The sequence below is a fragment of the Periophthalmus magnuspinnatus genome, chromosome 14 (assembly GCF_009829125.3).
Source record: "Periophthalmus magnuspinnatus isolate fPerMag1 chromosome 14, fPerMag1.2.pri, whole genome shotgun sequence".
Classification (NCBI taxonomy): domain Eukaryota; kingdom Metazoa; phylum Chordata; class Actinopteri; order Gobiiformes; family Gobiidae; genus Periophthalmus; species Periophthalmus magnuspinnatus.
The window spans coordinates 21,472,241-21,489,037 of record NC_047139.1 but is presented as its reverse complement, the minus strand read 5'-3'; the positions used below and the strand labels follow the sequence as shown (position 1 = coordinate 21,489,037).

General features: G+C 40.2%; 2 protein-coding genes across 5 annotated transcripts in view; both read right to left on the bottom strand.

Moving 5' to 3' along the window:
- Positions 1-1,750: 1,750 nt before the first annotated feature.
- Positions 1,751-5,965, bottom strand: h3f3c (H3 histone, family 3C). The gene is made up of 4 exons (XM_033978555.2): positions 5,857-5,965; positions 3,782-3,924; positions 3,035-3,188; positions 1,751-2,889 (listed from the first exon to the last, which is right to left on the bottom strand). The coding sequence occupies exons 2-4, from the start codon at positions 3,907-3,909 to the stop codon at positions 2,761-2,763; spliced, it is 411 nt and encodes a 136-aa protein (XP_033834446.1). The 5' UTR covers positions 3,910-3,924; positions 5,857-5,965; the 3' UTR covers positions 1,751-2,760.
- A 2,365-nt stretch (positions 5,966-8,330) lies between these two features.
- The window catches only part of arhgap32b (Rho GTPase activating protein 32b), a 121,123-nt gene continuing 112,656 nt past the window's right edge, over positions 8,331-16,797 (bottom strand). For all 4 annotated transcript variants that reach the window (XM_033977785.2, XM_055226920.1, XM_055226921.1 and 1 more), the window contains 5 exons: positions 16,193-16,338; positions 16,009-16,083; positions 14,076-14,867; positions 12,821-13,404; positions 8,331-11,967 (listed from right to left, as the gene is read on the bottom strand). In XM_033977785.2, the coding sequence (XP_033833676.1) occupies positions 9,661-11,967; positions 12,821-13,404; positions 14,076-14,867; positions 16,009-16,083; positions 16,193-16,338 (3,904 nt within the window). In that variant the 3' untranslated portion in view covers positions 8,331-9,660. The remainder of the gene's footprint in view (positions 11,968-12,820; positions 13,405-14,075; positions 14,868-16,008; positions 16,084-16,192; positions 16,339-16,797) is intronic.

Here is a 16,797-nt window from a genome sequence, read left to right as displayed (position 1 = left end):
TTATTTTAGCTCATCTGTTTCTGGGAGTGCTCCAATCCTCTTAACCTCCCTTCAGCAATGCACTAAGTGAATTAGTTAGGATTATTGCCCTCTCCCCTATGTCTCTGTAACTAGCACCATCTCTCTCTTCTTCAGTCTTTACTCTTTTCTTTTTAGCATTTTCAGTTTGAGTCTTTTCCTACCTCCATCTTTTCTGCTTCTAATATCAGTTTGGTTGCCTTTTGCTTTATTTTAAAAGTTCTTGACATATCTCAGCGTCTATGCTAATTTCTTAACCTAATAAACTTTATCAGTACCCATTGTTTAAATATCTTTCTCTGTATCACCGCTGTATAAATCGACCCAACTCCACCAACCAGTTGCTAATCCTAATATGACCTGGTTACTACCACACAAACTTGACAATGATGACAAAATGTGAAAAATATGTGTTTTAATTGTTATGAAATCAAGAAGATAAATAGAGGGATGATGGTCTATTTTGGATTGTCTAAAATACCTATTTTTGCCATGTTAGTAAAGTAATAGGTTTTGATTGTAGGATCATGTTTTCTAGCTGTTTACATTGTCACATCTGCATAAACATACAAATTTTGTGTCATCAAATTTAAATAAACAAACAGCACTGTGGCATTTCTTATGTATTATTAATATGTAATAATAAACATGAATACCATTTTCTTTTGCTATTTTAATGTTAAGATGTAGTCCATATAGACGAAGGGTTGGCAGAGACATTTCAAAGCATTTTTCCACACTCATCACAGGCCTAATCCCACTGCTTTAATCCCCCCAGATGCCCTCCCTCTCTGTCGTATGATTGGTTAATCCCTGTGTCCGTGCGCACTGATTGGTTAACCTCGTGGAGGGAGCAGAGCAGTGTAATCTTACCCAGAGCAGCAGAGAGTTTGAGACAGACATTTGGGCGGTAATCCCGGGCAGCAGCAGATGTGATGGGGGATGGACAGGACTAGGAGACCTTGAGGAAGGTGAACTACAAAACAAGAACCTGTATAGACTGTAGTGTGCACAGGCTGTCAAAAGTATCAAAAATAATACTAATCAATACTGAGACTAGTATCAAAAACTAATTTGAGTAGGTCAGGACAGAAATGACCTTTCCTGAACAGGTTTAGAATGGTCTTGAGTTGTATCAGAACAAGTATAAGACACATAAACTAGTATACGCAGATGAACCATTATGGAACATACCTTTTATGTGAAGCATTTGGACAACTGAGGTTGTTTTAAATTATGTGCTATAGAAATAAACTTTAATTGAACTTGAAGCAGATTTAAGTACAATACAGTACATTTCAGTCCCTGGATGGTTATCAATGGGAATCAATCTTTGTAGTTTCCTGACCTATGGCAGGATCACAGCCCCACATTCATTTGGGGTTTTGAGTGTTCATTAAGTGTTGAACTGACAAATAACAGCAGGGGTGATGTTCTAACCTGTTTTCCCACTAATTCTGCTGCTGGTCTACTGTACCTTGAGTAGTATTAAACAAGCCCCACTAGGGGGAGTTCATAACCAATATTACAGTAGTAGACCCAGCCTACAAGTAATATAAACCATTGCTATAATGACAACTAAAACTTTAGTGACTCAAATAAATAATTACACACATTTATGTTATTTCCTAATAATTCTGCTTCAGCTTCTGCCACATGGCTCCTCATCAGATCTGGACTCACACAGTTACATTATAATAAAGCAATGAAGGTATTACAACTAAAACTCCTGTTTGTTTTAACATCTATTTGTTTATTACCACCATCATATGAGAAATTTGAAAAATACAAAGATCAGCTTTAAATTTCTGAGGAAGTAAAAATATAGAAGAAATTGAATGAGGTTTTTTTTTGTGTATCACAAATTTGACATTATTTATCCTCAGATACAGAGAGAGGTCACAGAAACATAAACCAACATGCAGTATGTGCTGTTATTATGAACGCCAAAACTAAGTGAACAGTGGGAGGCAGGCAAAAGTATTATTTTATGTTGAAAAAAATGTTATACAGCGCCCCTGTGTGGCTGAGAATGGAAATTTGCAAAGCTTCCTCTTACAGGAAAGCTCTGAGAGAAGAAATCTATCTAAAAGTAATGTTGACGTCTTCAATGGTTTTGCACTTATTCAGTACTGTTTTAGAAGAAAATAAAAGTTTGTCATTAACCAAATAATGTAAAAAATATATAAAATAAACACAATGCCCACAATAATAATGTGTGTTGAGAACAAGACGTTAGGCAAATCAAAGCTCCCATGCTCACGAGTGGAAACAGCGAACCATCTCCTCCCTCTCCCCCAGAGGTCAGAGGCCACAGGAGGAGTCGTGGTGAGGAGGGGAGAGAGGAGGACGATTCAGCCAGTCTGGGGCCTTGGGACTAGTTTTATTAGCACCCTGCTGTGGAAGTTGTAGCTCCGCTTAAGCAGACTAGTCCCTCAGCTACATCCCAGTCTGGGCTGTTTCCAGTCTGGGCTGTCAGTCTCCTTTGACTCACATTTAATCACGTGCACAAGTGAGTTTGATCTGAAAAACCCTTCACATGCACAAAGAAGGTATCCTAAAACATTTGGTGCAGACAACAAAACTAGCAGAGACTTTCACAGTTATCTATCTCTTCAACATGATTACTCTAATGTCTACAGAGAAGCCGGGCGATGTGGGGTGAGGGGTGAGGGGGTGAAGGAGGGGCAGAACACAGGCGCGAGAGGGGACAGGGAGAGGTAAAGAAAACGGGAGAGGCATCTAAGCACGCTCTCCACGGATACGGCGGGCCAGCTGGATGTCTTTGGGCATGATGGTGACACGCTTGGCATGGATGGCACACAGGTTAGTGTCCTCAAACAGACCCACCAGGTACGCCTCACTGGCCTCCTGCAGACAGAAGACACAGAGCAAAAGGTCAGAATAATCCAATGTAACAGAATAGCCCTTTATAAACATGCATGCTGAAACAAACAGTGCACAGCAGTGCACCGTTACAAAAAGGATAATGTGGGTATCTTGAGTATACACAGACCTGGAGGGCACCGATGGCTGCGCTCTGGAAACGCAGGTCAGTCTTGAAGTCCTGAGCGATCTCCCTGACGAGGCGCTGGAACGGCAGCTTACGAATCAGCAGCTCAGTCGACTTCTGGTACCGACGGATCTCTCTCAAAGCAACAGTACCAGGCCTGAAACACAGAAACCACCTTTACTAAGACGAATCATTCTTCCACCAAGATAAAGCCGATGTGTGGCACTTGGAGTAATTAGGGCAGTGGTCCTTTAGTGTTTTTTAAATTGTATTGATTATTTTAAGATGATAAGGGTTTATCTAGGTGACAGTAGTTCAGTGTTTGTCCACTGATCCAAAAGTTGGCAGTTTAAATCCAGCTCTCACAGATGAATGTTGTTGTTGTGTCCTTGGGCAAGACACTTAACCCACCTTGCCCGGAGTCTGTGTGGTAAATGTGACCATTTACCATAAGGCTCCCCTTCTGATTTGAAGGATTTCGCATGGCAACAGTCCTGTTGTTACAGCAATAAATAACACAATTCAAATCTAAATATCATATCTTTAGAACATATGTCGTCACTAAATCCTTCAAATCAGGAAGGAGTCATTTGCCTGAATGCCATGAATATATTGTAGTTTTTGCACGACATCCTAATGATTGTTTGTTTTTTTGCCATTCCACCATTTAGTAAATTCGCATATATTTCACTGATCAACAACTTCTCAAGTTGAGTTTTTTGACAGATGGACTTGATCAGTGTAGTTTACCTGTAACGATGAGGCTTCTTCACACCACCAGTAGAGGGAGCACTCTTCCTGGCAGCCTTTGTGGCCAGCTGCTTACGGGGAGCCTTTCCTCCGGTGGATTTACGGGCCGTCTGCTTGGTACGGGCCATGTTGACAAAGTGTCACTACACAACAAACAAAAGGAACATTGTGTTATTTGATGATGACAATTTTTATATACATCCCTAAAGAACTGGACAGTGTTTTAAACCAGCACACAAACTAATACAATCAAAATACTTGGATTGCAAAAGGTGTTTTAGGATCTATACGCGATTTCAAACTTTGTATATTCCTTGGTTATGGATAAAGGGATAATTTAGATTTGAAAACTAGAACAAAGTGAATTTCAGTTCCTGAAACCCAGGAATAGCACGCTAACTATAAGAACCATCACCATAGAAATTAACAATTTAAAAGTAGATATTATATTGATTGAATAGTGAAATGACAAAACATCTTACACCAGTGTTTCTCAATAATACATTAGATTACAGTGGCCCCTTATAATCTAAAACTACTGGGATTCTTACATTGACATAACAAATCCACACTTTGTTGGTCATTGTATTGTCACTAGAATAAAAAAAGTAATTACTCTGTTAAAAACAACTGGTTAAAGGTACACTATGTAACTTTTCTAGTGGGGAGTTGCTACAGCTCCATAACACATTTGGATCAGTATTATTTTATTTCCGTCTTGAGGAAATAAATGCTGTTTTCAGTCTCTGCATTGGCATTGGTTGATAGTGGCAGATACTTAAAGTCACAGTATCAGAAATGAAAAAGCTGGATAGTTTTTATTGCTCAGAACTACTTTGGAAATATGCATTTTTACTGTGAGTGGACTCACCTCTCCACAGATCTGACCAGCACCTTTGACTGGTGGGCTCACTGCTTGCCTCAATGGAGATAGTTACTTTTAATACCATTCTGTGGAACATTTCAGATACACAGTAATATCTCCATAGAGACAAGCAAATGTCATAGTCTCTACTAGTAAAGTTACATAGTGCACCTTTAAAGCTACAGTATATAACTTTCTGGAAGTGGCACTTCACTTGCATATTTCCATGGAAATAGGAAGTTAAAACCATACTTTGGAACATTCTCCATGGAGATAGAGAATGTTTTATGCCAAACCGTATAAATACTACAGCTAAATCAACAACAGTTCCATGGAAACAAGCAGGTGGAGGCTCACTCAGTACAGACGTATGTTTTTATATGTTTTTCAGTTTTTCAACACAAACAAAATGGAAAACAAAAAGTTACATACTGTGGGTTCAAATAGGGGATATAGGGAATAAATGACATTGCTACTTCACAAATTGTATGATGGAAAATGTGAATATACAAAAATATTTTAGACTCAATAATCTAATGGAAGACAATGGGAAATATTGTATGGATTACTGTCTACACTCGTGTTTTCCTGGTCTCTTATTACCTTGGATTTATGGAGTAACCGCTAAAAACTTTTGCTTCGTCTGGCAACTGCTGAACTAACCTCACCGAACCAATACACCGGGGCTCCATAGAAACACCAATCAGATTAGCGGAATAGAAATGAACTGGAGATTTCAACCAATGAGAGCGCGTCTTGTACCGTTTGGGGGCGGGACTAGCGGCACAGTCCCCGCCTCTTACCGCAAGGATTATGGCTGCAGACTCAAACGAATCCACCGATATAAAGGCAGAAACCAGAACGAAAACTTTGATATTTTTCTCAAAAATGACAACACATGAACAAAATAAATAATGGCAAGGGATACCAGACAAGTGTCACCAGCTATTAAGCATGAAGGAGCTTTAAAATGCGATGAAATTAAAGCGGAGCAGCGAGGTAAAGATAGGCACTGAAAGTAGAGCACATATTTCGGCAGTGGAAGTGGAGAGCCGCGTTTCTCTGCGTGTGCATCGGAGGTTTTCTTCGCTCTCAAGCATCGAAAAACACGCTATTTTAACACTAAAAACACACAATTTCTGTAAATTTCTATATTAAACCGCGTCTAGAGAATTTGATCTAAAATATGATGATAAAAAATATGACTTACCGAGGGTGATTTGGGGCTTTTTCACCAAGCGAAACTCGTGTGCTGTGGCTGTGTAGCAGTGTCAGATATTTACTATCTCGCTCACACAATGGAGCGGAGCGCGAGCAAAATGGCGGCGCTGTCAATCATCTGTCTCCCACGAGCGTCTGCCAACTTTTGTAAATACAGTAGTGCACTGTCCAGAAAAGCAATATTTTAACATTAATAAACATCTAAACATGAGACAGTAAAAAAAAAAAAAAAAATCATAATAATATAATATTGAAAATTCACGGCTAATATATGTATGTATGTATGTATGTATGTATGTATGTATGTATGTATGTATGTATGTATGTGTGTATGTGTGTGTGTATATATATATATAATTATATATATATATATATATATATATATATATATATATATATATATATATATATATATATATATATATATATATATTTGTTACCTTTTTTTACATATACATATATAAAATGTATATGTATATAGACACATACCATTAATGATTTCCCATATGTTTTACTTTCTTATAACTTTTGAGTATTTGTCATTGTATGTTATAGATGTTCTGTGCAGGTTTGTCATCATGCACTTGTAAAACAATAAAAAAAAACCCAAAAACCAAAAAAACTTCTTTTCATATAAATGGCCTGAAACTATGGAAGCCCGTTTCCGCCATGAAAAAAAAAATAAAAGCCCCACAGAAAGTCGAAATTACGAGTTTAAAACTCGTAATTATGAGTTTAAAACTCGTAATTATGAGTTTAAAACTCGTAATTATGAGTTTAAAACTCGTAATTATGAGTTTAAAACTCGTAATTACGAGTTTAAAACTCGTAATTTCGACTTTTAAAACTACTAATTATGAGTTTAAAACTCGTAATTAGGACTTTTAAAAGTATGAATTATGAGTTTATAACTCGTAATTTTGGGAATGTAACATTTACAAAAAGTGAACCTTATCAATTTTGATTAAATGAATTTGGTATTTTAATAATTTCCTCAATAAACCAGCGGGGTTGTGACCAGCTGGCACTCTGCTCAGACCAGGAAAACGAGCGCTCACAGACACAGAGCACAGCTCATGAGTGGTCAGAACAGCACTCAGGGCCCACTGATTTGTTCAAGACGCCAGAAACTTTACTGGAGCTTAATTTATTCATTTTTTAAAAGTATGTAGGTGATAAACATAACAGTCCTCCTCCTGTCTCCTCTGCTCTGTACACTCAGTTGCAGTGTGCTACAAGCTCAATTAAGACTTTAAAAGTTCTAATTACGAGTTTTAAACTCATAATTAGTAGTTTTAAAACTCATAATTACGAGTTTTAAACTCATAATTAGTAGTTTTAAAAGTCGAAATTACGAGTTTTAAACTCGTAATTACGAGTTTTAAACTCATAATTACGAGTTTTAAACTCATAATTACGAGTTTTAAACTCATAATTACGAGTTTAAAACTCGTAATTTCGACTTTCTGTGGGGCTTTTATTTTTTTTTTCATGGCGGAAACGGGCTTCCATATGAAACAATGTCAGAAAAGATAAATTATATGAAATATATATTATATAAAACATGAATATTGTATTTTCATTCATTTGAAATGTTTTACTTATTAGTAAAAATGAAGTGTATCTACACAGTAATTAGTTATTTTTATTTCTTTAATTTAAATTAACACTAACACTGGGAAAATAGTCCGATGTTTATGTATTTTTTATGTTCAAAACAAAGATAAACGCTTTGACGAACAATGTATAAAATACGTCATTTCAGTGTATCCTCACTTCTAATCCATAACAGTAATTCCTCCTCCTAAGTGTTTTCTTAACCCCAGGGGTCTCCATACCTCTGGCTGACTGTGTTATGAGTTAATCATTTATTTCAGCGCTTTAAAGGAACATTTAACATTAATGTTACATCAGTAGTGCTGAATTCATGTAACGAGAATATGTATTCTGAATACTAATATTGAGTAACTGTATTCTGGTACAGTTACTTTTTCATTTAGTGGTATTCAGAATACAGGCACTTTCCTAAAATCAAAGGAATGCATGATGGCATTTGATCACAGTGTAGGCTTCAAACTGCACAGAATCAATGAGAAAAAAAAACAGCACTTGTGGTGAGCCAAGTGTGATTTTAGTTTCTCCAGTTAGTGACAGGAAATGCATACCATATATAAAAATATTAGGCTGTTTTACTCATATGTTGCGTCTTTACACTATAATTTATATACAACTCTGTGTGAAAATATTTTAAGTATTTAGAATACAGTACTCTGATTGAACCATACGTTACAAAATATATTTTAATTCAGGTATTGGGTATTCTGTAACTAAATACATTTTAAAGTATTCTTCCCATCACTGAACATCAATGTAACTTTCACCACTGCACTATTTAAAACTGGGAGAATAAATTATTCAAACAGCTTTATTGTGGAAAAACAGTCCTGAAATGACTAAAAAGTCAATTTTATTTCTGAACAGATTGCTTTATTTTCAACGTGACCTTAGATACTATGAGCTTTCACATTCAAGTACATAACTGAACCTTAAGTCCATGCCCCATTTGAGGCAGTGAATAAGGCAAAAGGAGCAACACCCGAAAGAGGTCAGGGACAGCCATATAACCTGGATAATTACATAGTCTATTGTTTATGATCAGCCAAAAGTTATGTATTATATTTAAGTACTAAACACAAGTACCCACTAATGTTTTAGTGTTAGCATAGTACTGTATAAAGTAGTGAGTTAGTTATAATACCATGTGACACCCCGAATTGAGGAAGCAACAAAAGTATTTTAATGTTTGTGCATTGGAACAAAAATTTAACAGCAGTCAACATATACTTGGGAAAATATTTAAGGCTCACTGAGTTGTTTTTCATGGACAAAGCAGCATTGCGTTCTTTACCCTACAGTTTAAGGGCACACATTTTCAGCTTTAATCTTGTATTAGTCCAGGCTACCAGAGTTCCATATTTCTGATAACAAAAGGAACAAAAAAACATCTTGCACATTTGAAGGTGTCACATGTAATCGTCTATGTCCTCCTCCTGTACTGCTGTGCAAGTGGAGCTGAGACTGTGCCAAAGTATTGGTCCCTCTTCCACAGAAGAACAGACAAGCACCAAAACATCCCTCAAGAAACAAATGGTTTTATAGCACACAGATACAGGTACAGAAATGGCACAGTCACAGAAAAACAAAACAATTGAAATCAAATAACTGCAGCTTGTTTCATCACTAAACCTGGATACTTGGAGAGAAACAAGTAGAATATTTACTGCTTAAGTGTATAAGTGTTGAACTGTTTTATCAGGTAAAAGATCATTTCTGTAGGTTTGCTCCTTCAATAGTTGTGCTCTAACATCAAGAACGCAATAGATAGTGAAGTCCACAGAACTTTTCTGTAAGAGTGCATGCATTTCTAAAATGCAATCTGTAATCCCAGCTGATCCTCGCTCCAAACCTTTAAACAAACTGAAATACAATCCACCCCTTTACTAGTGTTTCTATTCATATACAGATCTCTATATATTTATTTATATTTTACATTTCTGTAGTGCCTAATCACTGTACCATACATTTTCATATACAATTAGGACATGTCAATAAATCACAATTCAGGTACATCCAGGACTCTGTAAAAAGTCTTACAATGTTCTGTACAATTTATTAAAAATACAGAGGAGCAAAAAGTTTGGTGATTCAACAGTCCACCGTCCTGCAGAGGCTGCTCACCCATGGCTCCAGACAGTCCTTTTACACAGATAAACACCACATGTTTTAAAGCGCTTCACTCTGTTCTGATCTCAGTCTCTGGCCTTTGCAGGCCCAGCTCAGTCTGAATGAACGCGCCCTGGCCCAGTGCAGTGGAGTAGGCTCTGTTATTGAGGCTCACTGGAAAGCCTGGACCAGGGTAGGAGCCTGGGGGCCCACGTTTTGGAGCAGGGGCCTGAGGTGCAGGGTGATAGTCATCCAGGTTATCATAGTGGGACTGAGCAGTCTTTGCACTGAGTTTCTGATACGCATATTCCCGCTCCAGGTCGGGTTTGCTCTGGCCGTAGTGCTCTCGGACACTATGGGAACGCTCCGGTTTGCGGGGCACTTCTCGAGGCTGGTCTTCGGAGCTGTGGTAGCCGCTGGCTGTTTTAGCTTTGCTCTGAGGGTGCTCTGAATCAGGGCAGTCATAGCGCGGCTGGAGGCTCCTCTTGTTGGGATACTCCTGCTGCCAGTGCTTGTCCTCTGGGTGTCGAGAGCCTTCCTGATGTGAGACACTGTGGCTCAGGGCTCCAGGGTGGGACTGAGAGGATGGGACCTTCTTGGCCCCACTTGGCTTGGCCAGACCATCAGACTTGTCCCCTACATTGTTCCCCTGTTTGTCAGTCTCCATATACATGAGTGCTTCAGGATCGGACATGATGTGTCTCGGGAGGTAGCGTCCATCTTTGCTCTCAGCTGTAACCAGCACAGCCTTCCCTGGGTCCGACTTGCTGCGCAGGTGCAACGTCTCGTAGCCTGATAAGTCTGAGGGGGTGAAGAGGCCCACATTATCGTACTGTGACAGCACAGGGCCTTTGATCTTCTGGCGCGCCCTGCTCTCTCTCCTTATGGAGTGCATGCGGTAGCGTTCAGACTCCTCTGCGTCCCACGTGTGGTAGGACGACTCCTTGGGCCCGTGGTTTGGGGGAATGTCCCTGCTGACAAAGCTATGCTCTTTGGCAGGAGGCCCAGCGTGATGGGAGAGGTAGTGGTATCCTGTGGTCTTTGCTCTGGGTCGCCCTGAGCCTGGCCCTGGCTCTCTGAAGGAATGAAAGTGGCGCACACGAATAGTGCCATAAGGGTCTATGTCGTAGAAGGGAGAGTCCACAGGCCCAGAGCCGGAGTACGGGCTGTAGCGGTACTGCACACGTCCGTTCTCAAAATATGGCTGCAGCTGTGTGACGTGGTAATCCACCTGTGACGACTGCTGCTGCTGCTGCTGCTGCTGCTGATAGGCTTTACAGGGATACACAGGGCGCTGGCAGAAGAACAGCTCATCGTCTGGAGGGACTTCTGTTCTCTGGATGGGCACAGAGCGGATAGTGGAGGGCACGTGCATGGAGTGCACTCTGCGGATGGTGGCGTAGCCGTGGGTGCGGTCGTGGCTGTAGCCCTGATGCCCTGTCGTCATGTACACAGTCCTGGGGTTCCCTCTGGACTTGATGGAGTGGTGGTAGGAGCGTGGGCCTAAAGTGCTGTACCGGTCTATTCGGGCACTGTACGGGATCTGAGGCTCAGACTTAGACACGTAGGAGGGGTGAGGGGTCATGCTTTCTGGTCTGTAATGGTGAGGCATTGGCTGCGGGCCCATAGGAGCAGGCCTCTGGTGATAGTAAGCAGACACAGGTGGCTCCATTAGTGGCTCTGCTTTGGTGTGGTACATGTAGGGGGGCTGGTGAGGGGTCGATTTACGTGGAGATAGAGGATGATGTTGAACAGGCTCGTCTGGATGACCCTCGCCGAGAACAAGGAAGGGGGCTTCGCTTTGGCTAAGTGCAGCTGTTGCTAGTTTGCTCTCCATGGTGCGGACCGGAGGAGCAGGAGGTTTAGGTATATGAGACTCACTGCTAGGCTGGACTGGTTTGATGGCCTCCCAGGGCTTCTCCACAGGCTCGGCAGCAGTGGGGGCTACGCGGGCACTGGCCTTGGAGGTAAGCTGAGGTTGGGACACATTTTGGGGCACATTTTGGGGCACATTTCGGGGCATAGGTTGGGGCATAGGTTGGGGCATAGGTTGGGGCATAGGTTGGGGCATAGGTTGGGGCATAGGTTGGGGCACAGGTTGGGGCACAGGTTGGGGCACAGGTTGGGGCACAGGTTGGGGCACAGGTTGGGGGAGCAGAGTCTCCGGGAGCGTTTGAGGAGCTGGGGTCTTCTCTGATTGTGTTGGAGGGGTGGGCTTAGTCTGGGGCTGGGTAGAACTCTGGCTTTGACTCTGTGTTGGAGTGGAGGTGTGTGGTGGAGGGAGTGACACAGGTGTTTTTTTAGGCAGTGAAGCAGGAGGAGGGCGTACATCTGTTGGCTTTGGAAGAATTGGTGGTGGTACAGGCTCTGGTTTAACCTGAAAAGAAAAAACTGGGTTAGTGTACTATAGTATAAGATAAGAAACTTTATTGGGGAATTTCTCTTGAGCATGAAATGCAAAGTGCATATAGGCTGGTCACAATAATGATTATATATCGTTCAATACAAGACAGATGAAACAATATTTTTTGGTGTTACATTCTGCCATTTAGTTATTTCAGATCATGTTTTTTTCTATGGTGCATTTAGAATAGTTTTTGTGAATAATTCTGCTTTATGTTTTGGTTTCAATACTGTATTATCATTTATTGTCTATATCTACAATTTATTGCACTTCAAAATTTGTTATGGTGACTGGCCTAGGTGCAATGAAAGATACACTACACATAACAGAATGAAAATACAAATTAATGCATTTGTAGTAGTTACAAACAGTGTAGTTCATAAAGTACATTACATTACTTAAAACTGGAGTACCCAACTTTTTTCTCTTAAATAAGTAAATATTGATTTCCTTTGTGAAAAACTCTGACCGTTAAATGCGACCACTGTCTCAAATTTGTAATAAAGAGCCATGTGGTTTGGGATGCACTTTTCTATCTGAAAAAGCTGTTCTAAAGCTGTGCTAGTGGCCATGAAGAATGATGTGCCAAATCAGAATCAGAATCAGAATCAGAAGACTTTTATTGCCATAGTCTGTGAACACAGTTCACAAACTAGGAACTTGATACGGTGAAAAAGTGCAACATAAACACACTGAATAAATACAAATAAAAATGATTTGTAAAAGTTACAAAAAAAAGTTTAAATACCCACTTCCTTCAATTTGAAAATCAGATACTCCAGTTTTAAATAGTTGTTTTTACAAGTTGCAGTAGTGCAGTAGTTACCTTGACAGCCTCAGGAGTGGGCTGTGATTGCACAGTCTTAAAACTGCCACTAGGGGTCGTGGCTGGAGTGGTACTGGACGATGTGCAAACTTGAGACACTGGTAGCTTCTCTGGACTTTTGATGTTGGGGGAGATTTCAAGAACCAAGGGGACACATTTGTACACAGGCGTATCTGGGGGGCTGAAGTCCATCTGAGGCGGGGTGGTGGAGGTCTCTGTGATATTACTGTTGACTGTGGGTTTTTCGGTGACAGGAGTGGAAGGACAGGGTTGAGATGATGAGACTGTGGTCGTCATAGCAGCGCTATTTGTTAGTGGAGAGGTTTCCTCTTCAGGTTTTCTCTCTGAGGCAGGTTGAGGCAGCTGAACCAAAGCGGGACAGTCCTGAGGTGATGGAGTCATTGGAGTTACTGGTGTCACTGGTGTTAGGGGCTCTGAGTGGGACTGGACTGACACCGGCTGTAAAGATTCAGACAGAGCCAGGGTCAACATGCGGGTTGGGTTTTTGGGAGGAGGAGCCGGGGCGGAGGCAGTGCTGAGGGAGTGAGAGGGGGGCTCCTTTGAAGAGTCTGAAGACACAACCCCTGGAAACCACAAACAAAACAGACATTCAGTTAATGTGATAAAACACTATTAGGCAGGAAACCACTTTTTTAATTTTTAGGATTCTCTTAGCTAATACTCTTAGATTATTGGATTGCATATTAGATATACTAACTAAGAGTTGCTTTGTTTACATGCACACCTTCAAGATTATCTAAATGACATGGAAACCGTCATGTTACAATACTAAAACTCCATTTCGATACAACGGAATAGACTCAGTACGGATTCCACCACGATAATAAAAATCACTCTTCGTGTAGTTAAATCATTGTTATTTCTTTTATATTACCATTTGGCCTTATATCTGCATAATCCATCAGTCGTCCTGGTAAGTTCAATAGTGGTCCATGGGCGTATACTAGTCCGTGTGGCCTTATACTAAAGCTATTCAGAAAAGGTTAAATTTTCTTCTGTGAATGTAACTTTTTAGTACTGATACCAGCTCAAATGAGTATCTAGTTTTGATACTTTTAGCATTTATTAGTATCTGATTTTTGATACATTGACAACCGTAGATGTCAGTAGTAAAAGGAACTATGGTCAGAAAAAAATGATATTTTTTCATTTTAATTGTCTTGAATGATCAGAGTTTGAGCGTGCATGTAACCGCAGCCACTTTTCAGTTCAGACAGAGATAAAGACACCGTACCTTCTTTGGTGCAGACAGGTGCTGGCAGTGGGCCGCCCTCTCCCTTGATATCTGCTCTGTCTTCACTGTCAAAGGCTGCCAGCTTGGACTGCAGTTCCATTTGGAAAGCTTCACTCAAAGAAGGCTCCACGGGCCTCAGCAGCACAGAGCCCATCAGAGGAGAGGAGTCGGCGGGCAGTGATGGAGGGGATAATGGCTGAGAGGAGACACACTGTCCAGATGCAGGTTTGTCAGCAGAGAGCAGCTCTGAAGTGGCAAAACCTGTCATACTTGCGCTCTTCCCACTTTTGATCGGTGACACTGCTTGGGTTGGCTTGTCCATATATGAATAGGAAATGGTCATCTTCTTGTTTTCCCGCTTTTCGCCAGCTATAGGCCTGTAGTCGACAACAGGCGCGCTTATACTGCCAAGAAAAGAGGCAGAAAGCACCTCGGAGACATTGGTTTTGCTTCTCTTCAGTGTAGACGCCTCTGCTCCCATGGATGACTCCTCTAAAGGGAAAGCGTAGGATGTATCGGGAGCGCTGCACTGAAATGACATGGGGTCAAAGTCCAGGGAGGCCATTCCGATGTCCGGAGGGCTGAGGTCCACATCCTCTCCGGCCGAGCGCGGAGGAGAGATCAGAGCCGGGACACAGATAGGCCCCTCGTCTCCGTCGCTGTCCTCTGTCCCGTCCAGATTATCGTAGGAGTTACAGTGCTGCCGAGTGTCCAAAAGGTCCCCGTTAAAGGAGGCAGAGAGGGCATCACTGCTGGAGCGTGGGCGCCTGGGACGGTACACCTTGGACTCTCCTTTAAGCACAAAAATATTATAAGAAACATGATTTTTATTTATAGAAGGTTACACAACACAGAGAAAGACATGTTTCCTACAGGTTTATACAGAGACTATGGAAGCACAAGCTCCTTATTTGAATAGTTTTATTTAATACATTGTATATGAGTATAAATACTTATTGCCTCTAGTGTTGTCAGGATACAAAAATTTGAAACTATTTTAATATTAAGGAGTTCGCTCAACACTCGATACTGATTATGATTTTGGTAACAGAATGTCATTTTCACATATAAAATAATAGTACATGCATGAGGTCTTATATTTGTTCTGATAAAGCTCAAAAATCTGTTCAGAATAGCTCAGATTTTCTTCTGTTAATGTGATTTTTTGCAGCATCAATACAACTACTGATAGGGTAGATTTGACATTAGTTTTAGTATTGATTAGTATCTGATTTTCAATACATTAGAGAACCCTAATTGCCTTTAGTGATCCAAAAAAGCACTCAACAGATTAAAGGTCCTATATTATGCAAAAATTACTCATGTGAGGTTTAAACCTGTCATAATGTTGTTACCTGTTAAAATGTCATAATGTTGTTACGTCCTCAAAAACATACCTTGTGTTTTATTCACATCATTCACATATGTTTGAGTAACCCTGCATTATTCTATCTACATAGTCTGTCTACATCTCCAAATCTCAAAATGGTCTGTTCCACCTTGTGATGTCATGTGTTTTCAAGTTAACATCTATGTTTTATCTTTAGTTCGATAGAGATCGGCAATTCCAAGACTGAAATCATACAAATCCAAATGATTCTAGTAAAGGTGTATGAAGTTTAAAAACACAGTGGAGCACTTCCTGTATTACCACATGATGACATCACAAGGTGGAAAAGAGCATTTTCAGTTTGAGAGAAGAACTGTGTGTTAAACATATGAATGAAACAAAATAAAACTCCTGGTATGGTTTTGATGAGGAAACAAAATTATAACATAGACCAGAAAATAGCGTAATATGGGCCCTTTAAGATTTGTAGTAACTGTTCTTGTTCAGCTTGTTTTTAGACTATGTGGGGGGAGATATATATATATATATATATATATATAATCCTGTATTATATATACATGTATGGGAAAATTAAATAATTACCCTCAACATTGTGCAAAGAACTTAAACTCTCTTCACTTTTGGCTGATCTTAAAGTGGCGGTGTCTCCTCTGCCTCCTGTAATCACAATATAAAAAATGTAATAATGATTAATAATAACATTTACAGTTAGTTTGAGTGTCTTCATGTATTGTATGTATTGTTTTATTCCAACCTCGTGTCTTACCAGCCAGAGCCATCGCCTTCAGCTCGTTAGGTTCACTGGGATTGCGATGTAACTTGCGCTTTGACATGGAGGAAGATTTGCCGAGATTGAAGAAGGAACGCCAGCTCCCGACTGGTGACTTTTTGGTCTTATTAGGGGGTCTCTTCCTGTTGTATGGAAAAGGTGATCAGTTAATAGATTGGTTTAGTGCTATTTCTTCTTTAATGGTGCACAGGTCAGAAGCCAGTGGTGGAATTTGCATTTTAACTGTCAGATTGCAGATGTGGTTTATGGTCACGTGAAACAAAATTGGCACAAAGTTCAATGTTTTCCCAAAATTCAGTTTTCACAATTAGTTCTAGAGAATGGTGCCATTTTTCAACCGCTTAAGCCAAATCAATAATATAGCAAGGAATAGTTTTGATAATACCACAATGATAATAAAAAAAAAAAAACAACCACTATATATTTACACAACGGAATGTGATTTTCAATATTAAATCATAGTACATTATTTAATATTTCAATGTGGTGTTATATCTGTGTAATCCTTCAGTCATCCAGGTAGGTTCCAAAGTGGTCGATGGGGATATACTAGTCTATGTGTCTTATGCTTGTTTTGAGAC

What these genes read in the sequence shown, in the direction of transcription:
- h3f3c (XM_033978555.2), bottom strand. Translation starts at nt 3,909, where the DNA reads ATGGCCCGTACCAAGCAGACGGCCCGTAAATCCACCGGAGGAAAGGCT. An exon ending in AAGAAGCCTCATCGTTACAG is followed by an intron (nt 3,189 to 3,781) that starts GTAAACTACACT and finishes TCTGTGTTTCAG; the next exon opens with GCCTGGTACTGTTGCTTTGA. An exon ending in CAGCCATCGGTGCCCTCCAG is followed by an intron (nt 2,890 to 3,034) that starts GTCTGTGTATAC and finishes TTCTGTCTGCAG; the next exon opens with GAGGCCAGTGAGGCGTACCT.